This window comes from Eretmochelys imbricata, chromosome 18 (genome assembly GCF_965152235.1).
Source record: "Eretmochelys imbricata isolate rEreImb1 chromosome 18, rEreImb1.hap1, whole genome shotgun sequence".
Lineage (NCBI taxonomy): Eukaryota > Metazoa > Chordata > Testudines > Cheloniidae > Eretmochelys > Eretmochelys imbricata.
This window is the reverse complement of record NC_135589.1, coordinates 5,721,125-5,743,930: the sequence shown is the minus strand read 5'-3', so window position 1 is coordinate 5,743,930 and position 22,806 is coordinate 5,721,125. Positions and strand designations below refer to the sequence as shown.

The window sequence follows — 22,806 nt, the reverse complement described above, 5'->3', positions numbered from 1 at the left end:
AAGAACAGCTGATTTCATTTTCACCATTTTGGGGGCAAATATCTTACAATAACAACAACCAATGTATTTTTCAAGGTGAGTTTTTCACAGCAGACTGAGAGCCCTAAAGAGGAAAGTCTCATTTATCCAGCTACACCATGGGCAGCAACAAGGCGAGATTCCTCTACACCTCACCCCACCACCGGGGCTCCAATGTCCTGGAGAAACCCCCTCTGGGGTTGAAAAAGGAGTTGTCTCCGTGGTCTGTTTAGTTCCAAACCTTACCAACAGCAAGTAGATGGAAATGCATCAGTTCAAAGATAGGCCTACCAAAAGCCCCAAGAAAGCTGAGTTAGGCAGCATGTGATCTGGTAACCCAGAAGCAAAACACTTGCTGTCCCATTTGCAATCTCCTCAGATGGCCTGTTCCCCAGTATTTCACTCTTATAATTTCTGTATTTTGGCAACATCTAATGCCAGATCTGCTGGCTCTTTGTGTCTGAACAAAACTGGAACTTCCTTGTGGGCAAGAGACACATCTTCTGTTTTGTACACAGTAAGCACACTGTCCGAGCTTAATAATAATAATACAGTGCAATAGTCTGGTTGTTCTGTCCGTGTATGTCACATGCAATGCACAGAAGGCATTCTGCTGGATCAGAGGCACAGTTACTGACCTGGCAAGCACTTGCTGCTGGTCCACAGCCACTGGAAGCTCCTCAGCAGCAATGCCCACTTCTGCTCCAGGACTCTCTCTGGTCACACTCCCAACGTACTGGGCTATCTGAGGCTCTGCTGTGTCCTGAGGGCAAAAGGCAACTAAAGACAGCTGTTCTGAAAACATGCAGCATGTGTACTAGGAAACACGATGAAGCAGGAAGCTGTCTCTCTCATGGAGCAAAGAGTAAGGAATGTCATTTTGCTGCTTCCCCCTGCAGCACAAGCCACCAAAATTGTCACATTACCTTTAGGGATATGGTACTGCTTGGAGTGAAGTTTTGGCATTGGGAAATCTAAATTTTCCTTGCATTTTCAATTGGCTGTGGGATTCTTTTTCATTTAATTTCCTAGTAGTGTTGCTGTGCACTCTTAAACAGCTGCCACATTCCACCCCAGAAGCAGCTGCACTGTAGCTAGATAAATACGCTCTTTGATGAGTATCCATGAACCTCACAGACACAGGGGACAGGCAGCTAGATTTGTTCCATTTGTCTGATAAGGAGCATTAGCCTGATGGGTACCTTGGTGGACACCTGTTCTGTTTCTGTGATGGCGACAACAGGGCCAGGGTCAGGGAGGGTTTCAACCCTCAGGACAGCATCTGGAAAATACAAGAAAAAATACCCAGAACTATTAGCTACAAGCTCTGCACCACTAGAGCATCACTCTATGAAAATATCACCCAAAATTTGCACCGACCACGTGTCTGTGAGCAAAACAGCTGCCAATTGCCACCCCACCCTGTTTGGGGAAAATCAGAGCGACACAGAGAGCATCCTGCATGAATACAGTAGTTTTCACAATGGATGGTAAAACTTTGGAGGTTCACATGAGAATGCTCAGTCTGTCTCTGAGGGTGGGGGTTTACGTTCAAAGAAAAATCACCATTTTGTGTTAGAAAATGTCTGAGCCAAACTCTTGACAACACAGGTCATAGAACTACTATAGATTATCAGCTCTTTGGGGCACAGACCATCTTTCTGGTCTGCGTTTGTTCAGTAACTAGCTCAACTGGCTCCTAGGCAACACTGCAAAACAAATAAGGATAATACTATAGCATGGCTGGCAGCAAGTCACAATTGTCTCAGGAATCCCCAAACTTTGCCAAGTCGACAGGCCATATTGGCTACTCACCAGGCATTGAAGGGGCACACCTAATTCACATATAATGGAGAAGTTTGAAGCTACCACCTTCATATTGTGCATAGAAGTGTGGCTTGTGCCAAGCCAACTGGCTTAAGGTACAACAATGCATGATGGGACCTGTCATCTCTGCAGTTCAAATCTTTTATTCAAACTAAGTGCTGTTGTGGGCCAAGCTAAAAAGTTCTTTTGTCTGCAGTTGCTAGTCCCCAGGTCTACATCCTCCCTGCTCTATGGTTCCCCCAAAAGCTAGCACTTCTCTAGATCTTCCCCGTTCCCACCTGCTTCTTTCCTGAGGTTTTCCTCCAGAGTGGACAGCTTGAGGTTGTAGGAAGTCCGCATGGTATTGATGTCCTCCTGAAGTCGGGCGCGGGACTCTTGCTCGGCTTCATAATCTGCCTTCAGCTGGGCCAGCTTCGCCTCATACTCCTGAAAGGCACAAGGGCACTGTGGACAGCCTGGCATGGCACATACCAGTGGTCTACTCCTGACAATCCCCACCCATTCTGGGCTGCTCGTCACTTCCCTAGCAATATACTAAATACAGAGCTGTATTCACAGCCATTTTCCATTCTACGTTTTAAATGAACACAGCGGCTGCTCAAAGGTGATTGGCTGACAGCCCTGGAGGCTGCAATTCTCCATTTCTCCACAAGATAGGAATAGCTGATGCAACAAGGATGCCAGCATGCCTCAACCCTGCCCTGGAGGGATCTCCCTTAAGAATGAGAGGGGAGTTCACTCCCCCTAGCACTTTCACCTCTGAGCTCTCTCTGAATTTTCTGATCCTTTCTGATGGTGGATTCTGTGAATCTTGACCCACACAGACAAGCTTGGACAAATCCAAAATTGTAATTAAATAGGAATTTTCCACATTAGATAAGTGTTGGTTCATAGGAAATCTAGAATTTAAGCTTCTGTGTATTTGAAATTGGTCATTATGATTTTTTGGGACAAATGAAGCAGCTTTGTGTCATACTAACCACATCTCAAATGCTATCAGATTGGAACAAATTTTTGTCCCTCCCAATATGGCCAAATTAGAGCCACCAACGGAACCAAAAGGTTCTATATCTCATTAACAATCACCTAAGCAACCAGCAGCACTGAAGTCATTGGGAGTTTAGTCTAAGTAAGGAGCAAGAAGGAGGCTCAGAATTTGGCCCAATAGTTGGTCAGATCAGATTCGCTGAACCCCTTGCTGACAGGAGATTCCACACTGGAATAGCAGGAAGTGCTGAAAGCTAAGGCACTTCTATAATGCAAAATGACCCATGCTGGGAACCCAGTTCCATCTCATCTCCAAAGCAAAATGGAACAATGTTGGGAAAGAGTGCTATTGTAACAGGGTCTCCAACAACACAGGTTTTGTCTACAGTACAAGACCAAAGATTGAGGTGCATGGGCAGAGGTGTACCAAGAAGATCACACAGTACCCCCTTGCGCTACAGTTGTGCTGAGGATTACAGAAGTGGACAACCCCCAGCAGGAAACAACTTGGGGGTCACGCTCCCTGGCTTACTTCTCTGATCAGCTGCTTCTCTGCCTCGACATCTGGCTGGGGTTCAGGTAGGAGAGCTGGCTTCACTTCCAGGTGAGCAGTCTCAGCAGGTAACAGACCTGCTAAGGAAAGGAGAAATATTACTCACACATACAACAGAGGATTGTCCACAGATCATTTGGCAACTAACCAACAGAAAGAGGCTAACAGATGATAAGGAATGGGTCAGCCTAGACATTACTTTAAATTGTGCTAATATGATACAGTGCATGCTGATAGAGAATGCTCTGTGCTGGGGCCGCACCTGAGAGACGGTCATTGCTGGGTGGAAGGACAGAGTTTTAAACAGCTTGGTTCCAGGTATGTAAAAGGCTGAAGATAATTCTAGTCTAGTCTAGTCTATAATTCTAGTCTAGTCTAGTCTAGATAGGTTCTTGCTATTATTTTCCAGGATGTAACTGAGGGCTACAATGGTATGACCTTTGCCTATGGCCAGACTAGCAGTGGGAAATAGTTTACAACGTAGGCCACTCTAAACCTTTCAACACAGAAAGGCATCGTTCCCTGGACACTGGATCACATTTCTGAAAGCAGTACAGGTATGCAGTGATGTGAAAGGGCTATGCCAGTAAATGCAAGAGTGAGAGATGCTTGGAATACAGTGCTAATTGGAGTCTTCCTGTCCATGGTTTTCATCTAGCTATTCACTCAGGGAGGTGGATCATTCTCACCCCCATTTTACAGATGGGGATATTGAGACACACATGTTATGCAGCTTGCCCTAGGTCAGATAGAGAATTAGCATCAGAGCTGAGAACAGAACCTAAGAGTCCTGATGCCTAGTCCTCTGCTCTAACTGCTGGAGAACGCTGCCTCTTAACCCCAACCTAAAGCTACAGGGATGTAGGCAAGATGTCTGGTTGAATGCAGCAGTGATCTTGTGAACTTGTGGTTCTCAAGCTTCATAGCCCCTATGCAGCTCCTTTCTCTTACTTATCCTCAGAGAGAAAAGGCAGGAGTACCCATGTGATAGCAAAGGAAATGAGGCCACTTAATGTGGCCATCTAACATAACCTCAGGCCCCGGGGGAGGATCAACAGTAGGGAGGCAAAGGGGGCATGGAGATTGCCTGCTCTCTTGAAGGCTGCTTCTGGCTAGGGAATGCCATAGAGTCTTAGCCCCTACATGATAGGCTGCTGCTATCCAGGAGTATGGAGGATGGGTAATAGAGGCTACTCCCCTCCCTAAAGTCTCCCCGCATCTGAAAACAGACTGCCCCCATCCTAACCCTTACCCTCCCACCTAACTTGAAGGCCAAAACTGCTGGTGTTGGGCTGAAGAGAGCCTTCCCCAATAGGTAGGAGGGAGGTTGGGGAGAAGTGCCAATATGCACTATGTATGTTTAAGGTGTAATTTTCTGGCCAGTGATAAAGCAACTCTGGAGCAGTTCAAGGGCATCATACCTGACAAGTTATTTGTGTTCATCTGTTCAGCCAAAACGGCCTTCAGCTTCCTGATCTCGTCCTGATACTCCCTCAGCAGGGCATCTTTGGGATCCTCATTGATACGGGGCTTGTTCTTGATGTTCTTTGCCCGGTTGGCGTAGCGCAAAGTGCTGAGGCTCTCATCGTAGTTGTTATCAGCAGGAGACAGGCAGGCCACCATGAGGGTCTTGGTGTTTCCCCCGAGGGAGTCCTGCAGCAACCGGGTCAGCTTTGAGTCTCGATAGGGGATGTGTTTGCACCTGCCATCTACCAGGGCTGAGATGACATTGCCCAGAGCTGAGAGAGAGAGGTTAATTTTGGTGGCCTCTTTGAGACGCTCCCCTGTGGCTCCAGTTTTGGACTGCCTCTCGCTTCCAGCCAGATCCACCAGGTTGAGTTTTGCAGCCCTCAGGTGCTCCTGCCCTCTCTCATCTACAAGAAAACAATGTGAGATCGGGTTCTTTTAAGAAGAAGCAACTTCACCAGACAAGGACCAAGCCTCTTGCCCTTAGGCATCACATTTCAATTTGAGCCACAGACTTTGTATGTACATAGGCCCCAATTCAGCAGAGCACATATACACATTCATAACTTCAAACACAGGCGTAAGACCCATTGAAATCATGTGCCTACCTATTTTGCTGAATCAGGGCCTTGGTTCCCAGAATACCCAGCAAAACTTCTTGAGCTGATTTAGGTTCAGATCCCATGAGCACTCTCAACTCCCATAGGCTTCAGGGGAAGATGAGGGTACTCAGCACCTTGCAGGATCAGACCCTTACCTTGTATAGGTTATTTCATACAAACTATGTCCTGCATGATGTTTCATGGAGTTAAATTATAACTGCCAGGCAGAGAGAGAGAAATGAAAGGGGTGGAGATATGGGAGAATGGAAATGAGAGTCAAGAGTCCATGGGGTAGGAACTCAGCAAGGCCGGAAGAAACACGTGGCAGTACAAGCAGCAGAGGATGTGAATGGCCAGAGAGGAGGATCAGTTCAATTGGACTACAGTGAAAGGCTTGGGGGATTCAGGAAGCCTGGAAGCGATATTTAGTTCAATTTCCAGCCTACGGCTTCTCTCTAGGCCTGAATCAAAGCTACCTCAGCGTATGGTGATGCTCATAGGGCTGCCTGTGGTGCACAGATACAAGTTTGTTTCCCCTCATGTCATAAATATAAAGGGAAGGGTAAACCCCTTTGAAATCCCTCCTGGCCAGGGGAAAGCTCCTCTCACCTGTAAAGGGTTAAGAAGCTAAAGGTAACCTCGCTGGCACCTGACCAAAATGACCAATGAGGAGACAAGATACTTTCAAAAGCTGGGAGGAGGGAGAGAAACAAAGGGTCTGTGTGTCTGTCTATATGCTGGTTTCTGCCGGGGATAGACCAGGAATGGAGTCTTAGAACCTTTAGTAAGTAATCTAGCTAGGTATGTGTTAGATTATGATTTCTTTAAATGGCTGAGAAAAGAATTGTGCTGAATAGAATAACTATTTCTGTCTGTGTATCTTTTTTGTAACTTAAGGTTTTGCCTAGAGGGGTTCTCTATGTTTTGAATCTAATTACCCTGTAAGGTATCTACCATCCTGAATTTACAGGGGGGATTTCTTTATTTCTGTTTACTTCTATTTCTATTAAAAGTCTTCTTGTAAGAAAACTGAATGCTTTTTCATTGTTCTCAGATCCAAGGGTTTGGGTCTGTGGTCACCTATGCAAATTGGTGAGGCTTTTTATCCAACATTTTCCTGGAAAGGGGGGGTGCAAGTGTTGGGAGGATTGTTCATTGTTCTTAAGATCCAAGGGTCTGGGTCTGTAGTCACCTAGGCAAATTGGTGAGGCTTTTTACCAAACCTTGTCCAGAAAGTGGGGTGCAAGGTTTTGGGAAGTAATTTGGGGGGAAAGACGTGTCCAAACAGCTCTTCCCCAGTAACCAGTATTTGTTTGGTGGTGGTAGCGGCCAATCCAAGGACAAAGGGTGGAATATTTTGTACCTTGGGGAAGTTTTGACCTAAGCTGGAAAAGAGAAGCTTAGGAGGTTTTTCATGCAGGTCCCCACATCTGTACCCTAGCGTTCAGAGTGGGGAAGGAACCTTGACATTGGACTACAGTGAAAGGCTTGGGGGATTCAGGAAGCCTGGAAGCGATATTTAGTTCAATTTCCAGCCTACGGCTTCTCTCTAGGCCTGAATCAAAGCTACCTCAGTGTATGGTGATGCTCATAGGGCTGCCTGTGGTGCACAGATATAAGTTTGTTTCCCCTCACCAGGGAAATAAACCCTATCAAGAAGTCACCATGTGGGTTCCTGGCATCCCAAGAGGGGCTGCAAACACTCTCCAAGGTTCAGGTCTTACTGCCTAGAAGCTGGTGAAATGACTCAGCAGGAGGAGAGATGGGCACTGTCAGTGTCTGCTCTTCCTCAATGGACAATGGGGAATAGAAGCAGAAAACAAGAAAACTCCCCAGATTGGGATTCAGCTCAGCCCCCTGAGCCTGGGTGAGGAGCCTGACCTTCCTAAAAGGATTCTGCCCCTTTGCCTCTGAAGCAACCAATTTACAGCTCTCCCCCTGAGTACCACTGCATGAGAAAGCCAAGAGATGAGCTTGTTTACCAGGGACCAGGAAGAGACGCTCCCCTCTGTAACATTTCCTTCCTGCCCTTCACCCCACGATAATGCTAAGTGTTATGGGCTCAGGAAGGAATTCCCCCCACGTCCATGTATTCTGAGTTTTTTTTGACGGGGGTCTCCTTCCTCTAAAGCTTCAGAAATGTCCATGGCTAGAGGTGGGACAGTGGACAGGGTGGGCCAGGCTCTGAGGTGGCACCGAGCATTCTCTCTCAGGTGCATGGCCGGCCAGTTTTTGTCACCTGCTCAGGGTCTAACTGATCACCATATGTGGGGTTGGGAGGGAATTTCCCCCCGGGTGAGACTGGCAGTAACCTAGGTGTTCCTTTGCATTATGTGGGTGCGGGTCATTTGCCAGCATTATCTGGGTATATCTCACTTAATCATTTCCCTGCCATTGCAGGGCTTCAGGCACTGGTGTAGCTCAGTGCCTCCTAATCTCTGCCTGTGGCACAGTACAGGCCAGTCTCCTGTGGCTGTAATAATTTGGTCTAATTTCAGTTGATGGGTTTAGTGTGCTGGTGCCAAGTGGTGTTGAGGGCCTGTGATATACAGTTCAGAGGAGATGATCTGGTGATCCTTTCTGGCCTTAAACTCTAGGACTATCCTCATGACTGAGAAAAACGGCAAGCAGTTCCTGGCTTTGCTGCCAGTCTGGCCAGGGGGATTTCTCTCCAATGTGAGCTGCTCCTTCCCCATCCAGGGAGCAGGCATGCTGCCCACCCCTGCTAACTAAGGACTGAAAGATAAATGTCAGGGTGAAAACCTGGCCCCAAGGACTTCCGTGGAGCCACAATTTCACCCCAAAACTCCAAGGTGCTCTGATTCATTAGGGGTGCATTGAACCATTTGACTCTCATTCTCTCAGCACCTTCATAAATTACCCCACTCTCGGGGGTATACAGAGCACTCTGAGCCAGAAGGAAGGTGTTTTTAAAGGTATGCATTTGTCCCTTTTTCAAGTGGCTCACTAGGTGGAAAACAACTGACCTAGTCCCTCCCTAAGCCCCAGTCTACCAGTCAGCATCTGAGGTGCTAGACAAGTAGCAAATGCTCATTCAGTGAACTAAGGAAAATAAAATAAAAGGAAAGTGATTCTCCAGTGAATAAAAAGTAGGCTACAAAGTCAGACTTTGCAAACTCTACCTATGGTAGACAATGTGGCCCCCATTATCACAATATCTCAGCACCTCACGATCTTTCATGGATTCATCTTCACACCCATGAAGCTGAGCAGGGCTAGTATCCCCACTGTAGAGATGGGGAACTGTGGCCCAGAGAGACTAAGTGACCTGTCAAAGGTCACATACAGAGTCTGTGATGGAGCTGACAATTGAATCCAGGTCTCCCATGTGCCAGGAACCACTCTAAGTGTTGGATCATTCTTCATTTCAAACATCCCATTCCCTGCTATTCCCAGCCATCACAAACCCAGGTTTACGAGTAAAACTGGCCACAAGCCTCTAGAACAGCATGAGGCTGACAATGGAGTGTATCAAGGGTTCGACAGGGTGAGCACTATTCTGATGGCCCCATCAATATCTGCAAAATCTAAACTTTTTCTAGCCATTATGGTTGTGAAGAAAACCTTCCAAATGTCAACGAAGCATAAACTGATGCACTCTGTGAAAGCTGAGTTCTCAGCGAGATAGACAGAAACAATAACTCCAAGTTAACTGCCTATTCATCACAATGGGGTGTTGACACTGAACCCTAATGATTATGACAAAGCACTGCTAGCTATTTAATCACTGATCATTCTAGCAGAAACATCTGGCAGCTCAGGGATTGTGGATGGAGAAAATGGGTGGAGTTTGAATATAGTACCACCCCTTCTTACTGTCCTTTCTGAGCCCTGGGGCAAATGGACACTCTGAAGAGTGGGGGTTTTCCAGCTTAGGTAAGTAGCAACTGGCAATTAAAATTTAAGTAGTTGTTTTGGCTCCTGCCAGTAATTGTACCAAAGGAGCTTGTTTGTTTCAATCAATACAACTACTGGGTTAGTTTCCATGGTGTAATAAGTCCCCAGACGCTTGCTAAAATGCCTGCAAGCAGGTTGGAAAGTCAGGCTGCAACTGTCTAATTCTCTTCTAGTCCATCAACTAATTCTGGCAGCAGAAGCATGAGACAAGTCTAAAACTTCTTTCCTCCTACAAAATCAAGGGGGAAAACACCTGTTCCTCTGAATGCTCAGAGAGGACCAATGGGAAGGGACCTGTGTATTTCATAAATCTGCAGCCACAGAATTTGCCACTGAATCTACTATTTGCTGCATATTTGCACTCTGGAATCTAAATGTGCATTAAAAAGTCTTTGTGGACCTCATGGTTGTGAAGGGAATCTTAAAAATATGAACTGTAAGTAAGTGATGCTGTGTTTCTTCCCAAGACTGCAGATAGCTTGATCTTCCCCATTCATCTTAACGGGGTGTCCAATCTGAAACCTGAAGATGACAGTTAAAATGTCAACTTTGTTAACTATTTGACTGATGGTCATTTTAGTAGAAACATCCAGCTAATGTGCTTATTCTACAATCCCAAACTTGCTCCAACACCTCCCCAAATGCCCCAAACTCAGACTCTCCAATATTGAGCTGCCAAAACATCATTTTTCACCCCCCCGCCACCTCCTCCATCTTCTGCTATGCAGCTCTGGATTGTAAATAACAAATCTTGAGGCATAAAAACTGAAAACATGAGCAAAGTGTAAAACAAATTTAATTTAATTTCAAAATAAATAGCAGAGGCCACTGTACTGTTTGGAATATGACTGTCATGTTAAAGCCAGTAAAAACATCCAATCTCAAATGTCAATGAAACTGATGCAGAATTTCCAGTCTGCTGCACTACAGCACTGCAAAATCCAGAGACACTGAAACAGAATTTAGGCCCAGCTTGTCATGGAACGCATGGGGCTTCCCCAATAAGTTAATGAAATGACAGCCATTCTCACCCTGCTCATTTGGGCTACAAAAACAGAGGTGCTACTTTTTGAAAGCCTCTAAACAAGACAAATAATTCCAATTTAGACTGAAACCCAAGCCCTACCTGGTACACAAGAGGAGTGTAAGCATTTACTTTTGATTCTTAGGCTAACATCAGGATTTGAGGGTCCCACATTATAGAAGCTGGTGAAGCAGGACCTAGTTCAGCAAATCAAAGCACGATTAACACCCGTGTTATCAGCTAATTGGGTTATTCTGAGGGTCACTCCTCATTCCCCCATTTTTAGTAAATGTTTGGTGAGTAAATTCTCTATTCATGGAAGTGAGGGACTACCAGCAGCATCTGTGATTACAGTTGGAAGACATTGTGCAAGTTTCCCATGAATGGAGAACAGATAAATGAAATAAAACCAGACTTTTAGCACTCTCAGCAGAGGCCAAGGACTGAATGGAGCATGGGAGACTGAACTCCACTCTCACTCCTAGAGGTGACCCTTCCAAGTCCAGGTTCAGACACACTGGCATGGTGATATCTGGGGGCAACTTGCCCTGTTGCTAGCCATACTTTATTGAGTAAAGAAAGTCCAGTGGCTAGAAGCTGAAATCGTGAAAATCCAAACTGTAAATAAAATGCACATTTTGTGGACAGTGAAAGTAATTCACCACTGGACTAGATTACCTAGAGATTCTCTTTCCCTGGGATCTTTAACTGAGATTAGATACCTGTCTAAAATATATGCTGTAGTTCAATCAAAATTTAGTAGGTTCAATGCAGGAATCACTGGATGAAGTTCTCTGGCCTCTGTTAAGCAGCAGGTCAGACTAGTTAGAGGTGTGCAGGAATACAGCAGTGGAGTACCCATAAGGACAAACCATCTCAAAGAACTCAAGTCACAGAAAGGTAAGTAACTTCTCCTCCATGTCCAGTAAAGGCAGGACAAGAAGAATCAGATTAATCTGTCGCAAAGGAGATTAGATTAGATATTAGGAAAAAACTTTCTAACTATAAGGATAGTTAAGTACTGGAACAGGCTTCCAAAGCAGATTGTGGAATTCCCATCAAGGGAGGTTTTTAAGAACAGGTTGGACAAACACCTGTCAGGGATGGTCTACGTTTTTTTGGTCTTGCCTCAGGACAGGGAGCTGGACTTGATGACCTCTCGAGGTCCTGTCCAACCCTACATTTCTATGATTCTGATTCTATGATAATAATGGTCCCTTCCAGTCTTACAATCTATGAATTTCAAGTGCAAGTGTGGCCTTCAGGCACCAGAGCTGTCAGCCCGGCACCTTTCAACAGCATCAAATAAGGATTTTAGAAGACAAAGAAAAACAGAGGGAAATACGCTCCCAAACAATGTGTAGGACACTTGTCCCCCTCACCCCATGGGTGAGCAAGGGAAAAGATGTTTAAAAAATACTCAGTCACGCTGCACTGCCGTGAATGCTGGTGCCCAGGCACAGCTCTCATTCTAGACCTAAAATCATTCAAGACCAGAACTGGGCAAAATATTTTCAGCAAATAGTAGATTTGTAGATTCACCGGAAAATGTATTTTTCAAGGGCTCTGAAACCGTTTGCAAATTTTGGTCCAATTTAACAAATAGTTTTGGCTGGAAAAAAACAGACAACAAAATTTTTGAAAATGTCAAAATATCTTAGAGAAAATCAAAACAAAATGTTTTGAAAACGTCCATTTGAACAGACTTTCAAAACATTTGGACCCACCTGGAATGTTTTCAGTTTTTGTTTTGGCGAGAAAAACCAAAAAACATTCAGTTTCGTTTAGAAACAAACCAATGTTTTCCCCACCGATATTGTAGTTCAGCAATAGAATAGAAAATCTATTATTTGCTCAGCTGTATTCAAGAGCCAGTTTTTATTCTGGGATTATCCACCAGATTGCACAGGCTGGTTCTATGCTCAGTCTCCCAAAGGCCTGACCCAGGAATCTGGCACCTACCTACAGCATAGATCTCCATGTTGATGGTGAAGATGGAGTGGGAGCGGGAAGAATCCTTGTTCATCAGGGTGTAGCCCACCGCTCGGTTTCTCCAACCCGTCTCCATGATGCGCTCACACTGGGCCACGCTGTGCACGGTGTGCAGCGAGAGTCCTTTCACATACACCCCTTTCTCTGAGTGCTCCTTCAGCTGCAAGCAGGAGGAGCACAACACAATGATCAGAATGGTCCCTTAAGAACATAAGAACAGCCCTACTGGGTCAGACCAAAGGTCCATCTAGCCCTGTATCCTGTCTTTCAACAGTGGCCAGTGCCAGGTGCCGAGAGGGAATGAACAGAACAGGTAATCATCAAGTGATCCATCCCCTGTCGCTCATTCCCAGCTTCTGGCAAACAAAGGGTCACCATTCCTGCCCAACCTTTCTGGCCTTAAAATCTATGAATCCATGAACACAGGTTACAGCAGGACCACTAGACTCTGAAACACCACAGACCACTCTGGAAACTTTCCAGGACCCCAAGGGCTGCACGTGCTTTGCATGTGAAAGGAAGAAAAGGCAGTTATGTGCATAATGGGACACTACAGCAAAAATCTCATTGCCAGCTACAGAACAGCACACTGAAGCAACTCCTGAGGGGTGCTGTGCACCTGCTGAGCACCCACATCTCCCATCAACTTGGAGGGGAGCCACAGGTGCACCATGCTCAGTAGGTGCTCAGCTATTCTCAGGTTTCAGAGTAACAGCCGTGTTAGTCTGTCTTTGCAAAAAGAAAAGGAGTACTTGTGGCACCTTAGAGACTAACCAATTTGTTTGAGCATGAGCTTTCGTGAGCTCCAGCTCACTTCATCGGATGCATACCGTGGAAACTGCAGTAGACATTATATACACACAGAGACCATGAAACAATACCCCACCCCACTGTCCTGCTGGTAATAGCTTATCTAAAGTGATCATCAAGTTGGGCTGTTCTCAGGCTTTGGCCCACCCCACTACACAGCTGTAATGCAACAGGCAGCTGTATTTGTTTGTAACTAGGAAACAAATTATTTCTGAAGTATGAATAAAAGTACAAAAACATTTCATGGTTCTATATACAACAGAAACTAAAGTCAAGAGTTTATTGCTTAGCTCAGGCATCTCCAGTGTCACATGGTGCCCTGCTCCCCTACTCTGAGCTGCCCCATAGCTGCGTCTTCACCTTCAAACATTAAAAAGATATGTAAAGTTTTTCATCTGCCCTAGCTAATCGCTCTTGTGTCTCTGGTTATAGGGAGTTTACTACATCGAGGGTTTGTCTTCACTACCGTGCTGCAGCGGTGCGATGTAGCACATCTGGTAAAGATGCATTATGTTGACAGGAGAGTACTTTCCCATCGACGTAATTACTCCATCTCAACGAGAGGCAGAAGCTATGTCGGTGGGAGAGCGTCTCACGGTGACATAGCGCAGTGTACATACAAATTTAAGTCAATGTAACTTACGTTGCTCAGGGGGGAGAAGGGGGTTCACACCCCTAAGCGACATAACTTACATTGACGTAAGTGGTAGTGTAGACAAGCCCTGAGCCGCAGTAGTGAGGGATACTGATATTAGGTGCTTTACTGATCCCCTCTGCACCACATGGGCATCTCCATGGTACTGGCTAAACTCTCAAAGTCCTGCCCATCATGCTCAGGACAAGTATAAAATCTCGGGGTCAGTTTTTTCTTTGGTGACTCCAAAGTCCTGTTCTGGAGAAAGATATCACCACACGTTAAATCTCTAATAGACTCCTCCCAGTAATTCAAATTCCCACAGAGGGGACTTTTAATAAAAGTTATTAATAAAGTACATGGTTTTTCTTTTATAGCCTTGAGTGATCCATCAAAACCATCACAGCAAAAAGTGATCAGGATAGCCCACCAGGATCACAAACACCACTTAGGCTCCATCCTCATTGGGACTTCAAAATGTATTTGAAATCATTTGCAAACAGTTATGGCCAACATCATTTGTGTTGACAACTAGGACCCTATCCACACTTCAAAATAACTGAGTCAGGGGGACCAAGCTACAACATGGTTGTCCTGATGTGATTTCAAACATGTGACAGATGTTAATCACCTTGCTTAATGCACTGCTGGAAACCACTCTGACACTACTGTGATAAATGCACTACAAGAACCTATCTAGAATAGAACAGAATCAGGTTATGGGAGAGTTAAAAGTTGTAGTGCAGATAGGACCTTAGTCATGTTCCCTAACCAAGCTAAAGCCTTGGGCTGCCCCGGGTTAATCCAGTTACAGGATCAGGGTTAGGTCAATCTATACTATAGCTTTTAACTGAGACATATGATAAGCAGGTGACTGGGATGGTTCAAGTTAGGAGTGCTGTGGAGGCTTAGTCCCTGGCGAAGACTTCTCCAATGTCCATCTCCGATCAACTGAAGGAATGGCACTGCCTTACATGAGAGGAAGCAGTACTTAGCCACTAGGGTGGAAAAAGGACATTTCACTCACTTCAACTGAGTGTGATGTCTTCTTAGCAGAGCTCAGTGAGGCCCGTTCTCTGCAGGGCTTTATTTAATGGCAAGTGACTGTGAGTCCCTAGTGTGCAGGGATGGCCAGGAGTCACCGACATTAAAAGCAAACAAATACAATTAATAATACTAATGGGATTGCAGAAGAGGAACATGTAGGGCTGCAGGGGGCAAAAGATCTGCCTAGACTTTGTGTCTCCACAGGACACTGACTCGCTTAATTACTCTGTAGAAGCAGCTACAGCCAGCAGCTGTCGCTAGTGGTGACTGAGTTACCATGGAAACAGTTCTGCCCAACTGCTGCCGAGCCTGTGCCAACTGCAGTCATCATGGAAACCAATGTCATTATTGATGTGGAACAAAAAGCAGGAATGTTCAGGAGGCTCTTTCTAAAATAGTGAACTCTCAAAACACACACACGCTCTCTGCAGAGCGAGGAAATGGGGACCCATCATGGACTTCACCTCTGCAGGGCCAGGCACATGCTAAAGTTCTGTCACTGTTTCAACATTTCTGTGCAGCAGATTGCACTAGTACCTTGGTTTTCCTTATACTGACAATCTTGCTGGCATGTAAATTAGAAGAGAAGACATGCAGCTCCCCACAAGAATGCATGGGAAGGGCAGAGATTTGCAAAGCTATTGTAAGGCAAATTCTTTGATTGTAAAACAACAATCAATAGAATTATTAATTGTATTAATTTTACCATACTATATCTTTGAAACTTTCTGCCTTTCCCAGGCATTCCAATGGGGAGTTGTACCTCTGCAGTATCCTGTCAATAAAGGATCAGCCATTCTTAGAGATAATGAGATCATCCACAGTCCTATTAGATCAGATTAAAAATGGATAAGGGACAGAAACCCTCCTGCTTCAGTGCATAAACCAGATACTAACTTATGGGCATCAGGAAGAAACTTCCCCTATGGGCAGGCTATTCCATAATGGTCCATTGAGGACTTCTTGCACCTTCCTCTGAAGCATCTGGAACTGGCCAATGTCAGATAGGACTTGCCACATGACATTGGACAAGATCAATGGTCCATCCAGTTAGGTGTCCGATGTCCCTAACTAGTCATAACCTTCCAGGCCCCTCCAAATCCCATCTCTGGCTCCCCTCTCCTTCCACGTTGAACAATTCAGCCTCCCTTTCAGGGTTTTGCACAATCCCTCTCATCCTTACATTTCTGCTTTCATTACATCTTTCCCCTTCCCTTCCCTATGATCTTGTGTATCCTCTCTCCTGACCCCTTCTTTCCATGCTTCCACTTTCAGCATCCTAACTCCTTTCATGCCTCCCTGTAAGTTGAGGCAGATTCCCATCTCCTGGCCCAAAGCTGGGACCTTGGGTCCAGTCCTGCAGCCCTTACACATACTGGCTAATTGACAGACCTCAGCAAGTTCTTCTAAATGGGGACTCATCATGCAATTGGAGCCTTTCTCATGGGCTTCACACAGAGATCTGTTCTTGGTCCAACGCTAGTCAATATCTTTATCAATGAAATGGAAGAAAAAATCACTGCTGGTAAAGTTTGCACACAAAAATTGGTGGAATGACAAATAATGATAAGGTCAGTTCTACAGAGCGATTTTTTAAACCCAGGACCAGGAGCTGCCACTCCACCATGGCTCTGGCCAAGTCCAGTGGCTACCAGCCAGGACTCCACCTAAAGCATCCCCTTTAAAAAGGAAAATGCATGCGTGCATGCACACACCCCTTCCAGAGCCTGGGCTCAGATTTTGTGTGTGTGTGTTGGAAAGGGGATACCATGGTGGTTTTGTAATTAATTTTAAATTGATACCAAAGGTGCCGGGGCGGGGGGGGGGAAACGTAGGGATCTGGGGCAAAAATTGGGGACTGGTCCTGCTTTGAGCAGGGGGTTGGACTAGATGCTCTCCTGAGGTCCCTTCCAACCCTGAGATTCTATGAACCAGTCATAGGCATTCTTTTGTGCATGTTCAGTTAAATTCAAATACATACATAAAACAACAGAAGTAAGTTTGGTCTCGTGAGTTGCATATTCTAACAGCCACCATCAAGAATGAGGAACTTTGAAATCAACTGTGGAGAGCAGCTAAGTCTAACCTTTCATCAGGGTAAACACACATTGATGATAACTTTCAGCATTGATTTGAAGCACACTACTTTCATGTACAATAATGTATTCAAACCTGGGTCTCAAACAACAAAGGAAAGTATGAGATTTGGGGAAATGGGACCAGACTGTAGATAAAACTCACTAAACATAATAAGAACAATTTTTGTCACATCCCAAATGCTTCATGTTTCAGTTTCTGCAAAAACTTTCTGCTGGGTTCTCCCATTTCTATTAGGCACGCGTGATAACAGCAGTCAGAGCAAATTCAAGCATATCCTCATTGAGCCATAATGACTTTATGATCTCCTCACCTCCAACTTTTGCTTGGTGTCGGCTCCCAGCAAATCTCTTATGTCTTCATTGTAGATCTCCAGGTAAGAGACTCTCACCAAGAACTTGGTGTTTTCAGCACACTGTACAAAACCAAGAGATTGGATTTTAGGGGAAGTTTTTCAAAAGTGCCTAAGGGAGTTAGACACCTAAACGCCAATTGACTGTCAGTGACAGTTGGGTGCCTGACCCTCCTTGACATATTTGAAAATACTTAGTCTGCAGATTAACTATTTAGTTCACATTATACGGGACCTTTCAGATTGTACATACTGCTGTACAATACACAGACACTGAGAAGTGTAGACCTAGTGTGGTGGGCTGGTTTACACTGCTAAATACCCAGCATCGAGATGAATATAAACCACTGTATTAAGTAATGTGCGTTAAGACCTTTTAATATTCAGCTTGGAGTAAAAGTATCTTACCCTTCTCTAGCACCTTTCAGCAGAGGGCTTCATAGCACTTTATAAACATTAATAACTTAAGCCTCACAACTTCCTAAGATTTAGGCATTATCCTAGTTTTACTGATACGGAAACTGAGGCCGAGAGAGAAACACTAATTTGCCAAAAGTCACACAGTAAATGTGGTAGAGCTGTAAACAGTACCTAAGCCCCAAATCTCAGGGACTCTGTTGGCCTATTCATATGCCCGCTACTGAATCATACATAGCCAATCAGAACTGCATTCAGTGCTCATGTACTCATCATGTGAAGTTCTTGGCAAGTTGACAGGAGGTCTTGTGCTATCTTCCCACCCACAAATTATCAGTAGGAATGGTCTTGTGGCTAAAGCACTGAGGAGGAACTCAAGAGATCAGAGTTCTATCCCAGCTCAGCGGCAGCCTTCCTTTGTGATCTTGGGGAAGTCATTTCCCTGCTCTGTGCCTCAGTTTCCCCATCTGTAAAATGGGGGAATAATACTTCCTTACCTTGCCATAAAGTTGTGTGGCTAAATACATTAATGTTGTGGGGCTCAGATACTATGGTGGTGAGTACTGTAGAAAAACCTATTAATAAATAGCTTATAACATATCGACCCAGAGCCTCAAAGATATTTAGGCACCTAACTCCCATTGGAATCAATGAGAATTAGGCACCTAAATACCTTTGAGGATCTGGGCCATAGTCCCTGCTACAGCAGCCATTTCACTTCACTACATACCTGTACGCTCTCAAAAACGTGTTCAAATGCTCTGGGAATTATGCCTTTCTGTGTAGGAGGGTCCACAATGCCCTGCATGGTAAATGACTTCCCACTGCCAGTCTGGCCATAGGCAAAAATGGTGCCATTGTAGCCCTCAGTAACACCCTAGAAATTCAAGAAAAACATAAAGATAATAGCCATTATCTTCATCCTTCACATGTTTTGAATCAAGCTACTAAGATTCTATTCTATCACCTTGTCATAAATATAAAGGGAAGGGTAAACCCCTTTGAAATCCCTCCTGGCCAGGGGAAAGCTCCTCTCACCTGTAAAGGGTTAAGAAGCTAAAGGTAACCTCGCTGGCACCTGACCAAAATGACCAATGAGGAGACAAGATACTTTCAAAAGCTGGGAGGAGGGAGAGAAACAAAGGGTCTGTGTTTCTGTCTATATGCTGGTTTCTACTGGGGATAGACCAGGAATGGAGTCTTAGAACTTTTAGTAAGTAATCTAGCTAGGTATGTGTTAGATTATGATTTCTTTAAATGGCTGAGAAAAGAATTGTGCTGAATAGAATAACTATTTCTGTCTGTGTATCTTTTTTGTAACTTAAGGTTTTGCCTAGAGGGGTTCTCTATGTTTTTGAATCTAATTACCCTGTAAGATATCTACCATCCTGATTTTACAGGGGGGATTTCTTTATTTCTATTTACTTCTATTTTTATTAAAAGTCTTCTTGTAAGAAAACTGAATGCTTTTTCATTGTTCTCAGATCCAAGGGTTTGGGTCTGTAGTCACCTAGGCAAATTGATGAGGCTTTTTACCAAACCTTGTCCAGGAAGTGGGGTGCAAGGTTTTGGGAAGTAATTTGGGGGGAAAGACGCGTCCAAACAGCTCTTCCCCAGTAACCAGTATTAGTTTGGTGGTGGTAGCGGCCAATCCAAGGACGACAGGTGGAATATTTTGTACCTTGGGGAAGTTTTGACCTAAGCTGGTAAAGATAAGCTTAGAAGGTTTTTCATGCCTAACAGTGATTTTATGGGGAAGAAGAGAAACTGCAGGGTGAGCAAAGAAATTGCTACGCCATCTGTAGGTGGATGGAACGCAAGCACCTGAGCGGGAATTTTGAATTTCTTCTGGAAAGTCCCATGGGATCTTTAATCTCTACAAACCAAGGACTTGGTTTTACAGCTCATCCAAAACCCAAAAAAATAAAAAGAATGGAAAACCTGAAGCGGAAGAAAAGTAGGGGCAAAAGACAAGCTTCTTAGCTCAGGCCATAGACTAAGAGAATAAAATAAAATACATTTCACTCCTGTATAAATGCGCTGGTTTCTCTCAAACCCCAGGGGCTGACAGAACACAGAAGGTCAAAACAGGAAGGGCCAATTGATTATAGGATAGAAAATTAGGATACTTTTGCTGTAGGTCAGAAGATACTCTGAGGACTGGAGAGACAAATGGAACTCCAACTGATTATAAAGTGGCTAAAAGGGAAGTCTTAATCCTAGAATAATGATAAGAATGTTATTTCTCATCTACTCACTCAAAGTCATCCTTTGCAAAGCTGGCTAAAGGAGGGAGTCACCTTTCCTTCCTTCCTTCATTCCCATCTCAGCAAAACATGAAATAGATATAACTTTACGAATCACCCCTTGGGTGATGGATTTTCTGATTTTTAAAAAAACTGAATGCAAGATTCCCCAGATGTGATGGCAATAATAACTAAAGCAGAGAGTTTGAAAAATATGAACCATATACCAGTTCACAAGAGACTGAAATATGGTTAGGGAGAGAGGCTGTGAAGAGCTGTAAATGAGGTATGTGGCAAAGCCCTGGTGAATTGCTCAGCCCCCTGCTGATTGAGGTCATTCCCTCCTTTGGCAGCTTCAGAGATGCCTTTGAGTGAGCAGAGGAGAAATACCATGCTAATGTTCTTCGGTTTATTGTAGTGGTTTCCCTGCAATCATTTGAAGTCCTGGTTGTCCCGTCTTCTTCCACTGTTGGGAAGGGGGAAGAGTATTGGACTTTCTACCCAGGTGTTGTAACTGGACACTGCTCAGAGGCTCCATCTTTCATATCGGCCTTTGGCTAGTAGGTGTTTGATACATGTAAAAGTACCATGCTCTCAGCAAATTTGCAGATGATACTAAACTAGGAGGAGTGGTAGATACGCTGGAGAGCAGGGATAGGATACAGAGGGACCTAGACAAATTGGAGGATTGGGCCAAAAGAAATCTGATGAGATTCAACAAGGATAAGTGCAGGGTCCTGCACTTAGGACGGAAGAACCCAATGCACTACTACAGACTAGGGACCAAATGGCTAGGCAGCAGTTCTGCGGAAAAGGACCTAGGGGTGACAGTGGACGAGAAGCTGGATATGAGTCAACAGTGTGCCCTTGTTGCCAAGAAGGCCAATGGCATTTTGGGATGTATAAGTAGGGGCATAGCCAGCAGATCGAGGGACGTGATCATTCCCCTCTATTCGACATTGGTGAGGCCTCATCTGGAGTACTGTGTCCAGTTTTGGGCCGTGCACTACAAGGAGGATGTGGAAAAATTGGAGAGAGTCTAGCGAAGGGCAACAAAAATGATTAGGGGTCTGGAACACATGACTTATGAGGAGAGGTTGAGGGAACTGGGATTGTTTAGTCTGCAGAAGAGAAGAATGAGGGGGGATTTGATAGCTGCTTTCAACTAACTGAGAGATAGATCCAAAGAGGATGGTTCTAGACTATTCTCAGTGGTGGAAGAGGACAGGACAAGGAGTAATGGTCTCAAGTTGCAGTGGGGGAGGTTTAGGTTGGATATTAGGAAAAACTTTTTCACTAGGAGCGTGGTGAAACACTGGAATGCGTTACCTAGGGAGGTGGTAGAATCTCCTTCCTTAGAGGTTTTTAAGGTCAGGCTTGACAGAGCTCTGGCTGGGATGATTTAGTTGGGGATTGGTCCTGCTTTGAGCAGGGGGTTGGACTAGATGACCTCCTGAGGTCCCTTCCAACCCTGATATTCTATGATTCTATGACAATTTTCAAATCAAGATTGAATTTTTTTCTAAAAAATCTGCTATAGAAATTATTTTGGGGAAGTTTCATGGCCTTTGTTATACAGGAGGTCAGACTAGATGACCCCAATGGTCCCTTCTGGCTTTCAACTCTATGAATCAAGGAGGCATTGCTGCATGAGGTCACATTCAGCGGGTTTTCTTCATAACCATAAAGATTAAAACTTTGTAGGATTTTTTTAAAGGAAGTTTAAACTCTGCAGTAATTGATGAAAAGGCCTTTCTTGCCATTGCCATTGCCAATCTCCCAAGTCACCCATTCTCCATGGAGAGCCTCTGTGGCTCATAGATTACTTTTGGCCTCACCTCCACCTTTTCACTCACCTCCACCAGCGGATAGGCAATTTCATTGTAGATCTGTTCAGTGTTGTGGCCCTCATAATATGCCCCATCAAAGGTGAACTGCTTTGGGGGCTCATCAGTGGCCCCAGGGTTCTGGATGAAGCACTGGCCCCGGGTGCTGTCCATGCTGACCACGGCCTTGCAGCTGAGCGCCTTCTCTCGCTCATTCATGGGCCGGCAGCGCACAATGACCTTCACCGCCTCCGAGGCCATGTCTGAACTCATGGTACAACTCTGCCACCTGCAGAGGAGCTTTCAATGGTGCTGGACGGTTGGAGCGAGCCTGGTTCAGGGGCCACGATCCCAGCTCACCCCAGTGGGGAGGCAGGGACTGGGGGAGGCAGCATCAGAAGGGCAGGGGCAGCTTCGTATGGTGCTGGAGAGACCCTGGCATGGGGGGAAAACACTCATTCACGCCAGTGGGGTGGCAGGGACTGTGTGAGGCAGTGGCAGGAGTGTGGGAAGGGCAGGGGCAGTTTTTATGGCATAGGAGAGCTGGGGCAAGCCTGGCACTGCGGTGGGGGGTGTTATCCCTACTCACACGCGTGGGTGGCAGGGACTATGTGAGGCAGTGTGTCAAGGGCAGGGGCAGTTTCTATGGCGCTGGAGAGCTGGGGCGAGCCTGGCACGGGGGGGGGGCGGTTGGCAGGGACCGTGTGAGGCAGCGGCAGGAGTGGGGAAGGGGGGGCAGTTTCTATGGCGCTGGAGAGCTGGGGCGAGCAGGGAGGCGAGGCAGTGGCAGGAGGGGGCGAGCCTGGCTCCCCGGCCCCACGCCGGCTCGAAGGGCGCCAAGCAGCGGGCGGGCAGGGGCAGCTGTCCACCCTGGCTGGGGCCCCGCCCGCTAGGGGGTGCGAGGCGGCTGCGGCGGCGCCGGGCTGGGGGGCGGGACTGCCCGCAGCGGGGGCGAGCCGGGCGGAGCCGACCTGGACCAGGCCAGAGCC

The 22,806-nt window shown here is 45.6% G+C and overlaps 1 protein-coding gene across 1 annotated transcript in view; it reads right to left on the bottom strand.

Annotated features, from left to right (window-relative positions):
• The window catches only part of KIF17 (kinesin family member 17), a 33,758-nt gene extending 11,668 nt beyond the window's left edge, over positions 1-22,090 (bottom strand). Inside the window, exons 1-9 of the mRNA XM_077837286.1 lie at positions 21,848-22,090; positions 18,476-18,622; positions 17,290-17,391; positions 12,359-12,548; positions 4,807-5,259; positions 3,365-3,465; positions 2,124-2,271; positions 1,221-1,300; positions 657-781 (exon numbers count right to left, since the gene is read on the bottom strand). Of these exons, the coding sequence (XP_077693412.1) occupies positions 657-781; positions 1,221-1,300; positions 2,124-2,271; positions 3,365-3,465; positions 4,807-5,259; positions 12,359-12,548; positions 17,290-17,391; positions 18,476-18,622; positions 21,848-22,090 (1,589 nt within the window). The remainder of the gene's footprint in view (positions 1-656; positions 782-1,220; positions 1,301-2,123; positions 2,272-3,364; positions 3,466-4,806; positions 5,260-12,358; positions 12,549-17,289; positions 17,392-18,475; positions 18,623-21,847) is intronic.
• Positions 22,091-22,806: the final 716 nt, after the last annotated feature.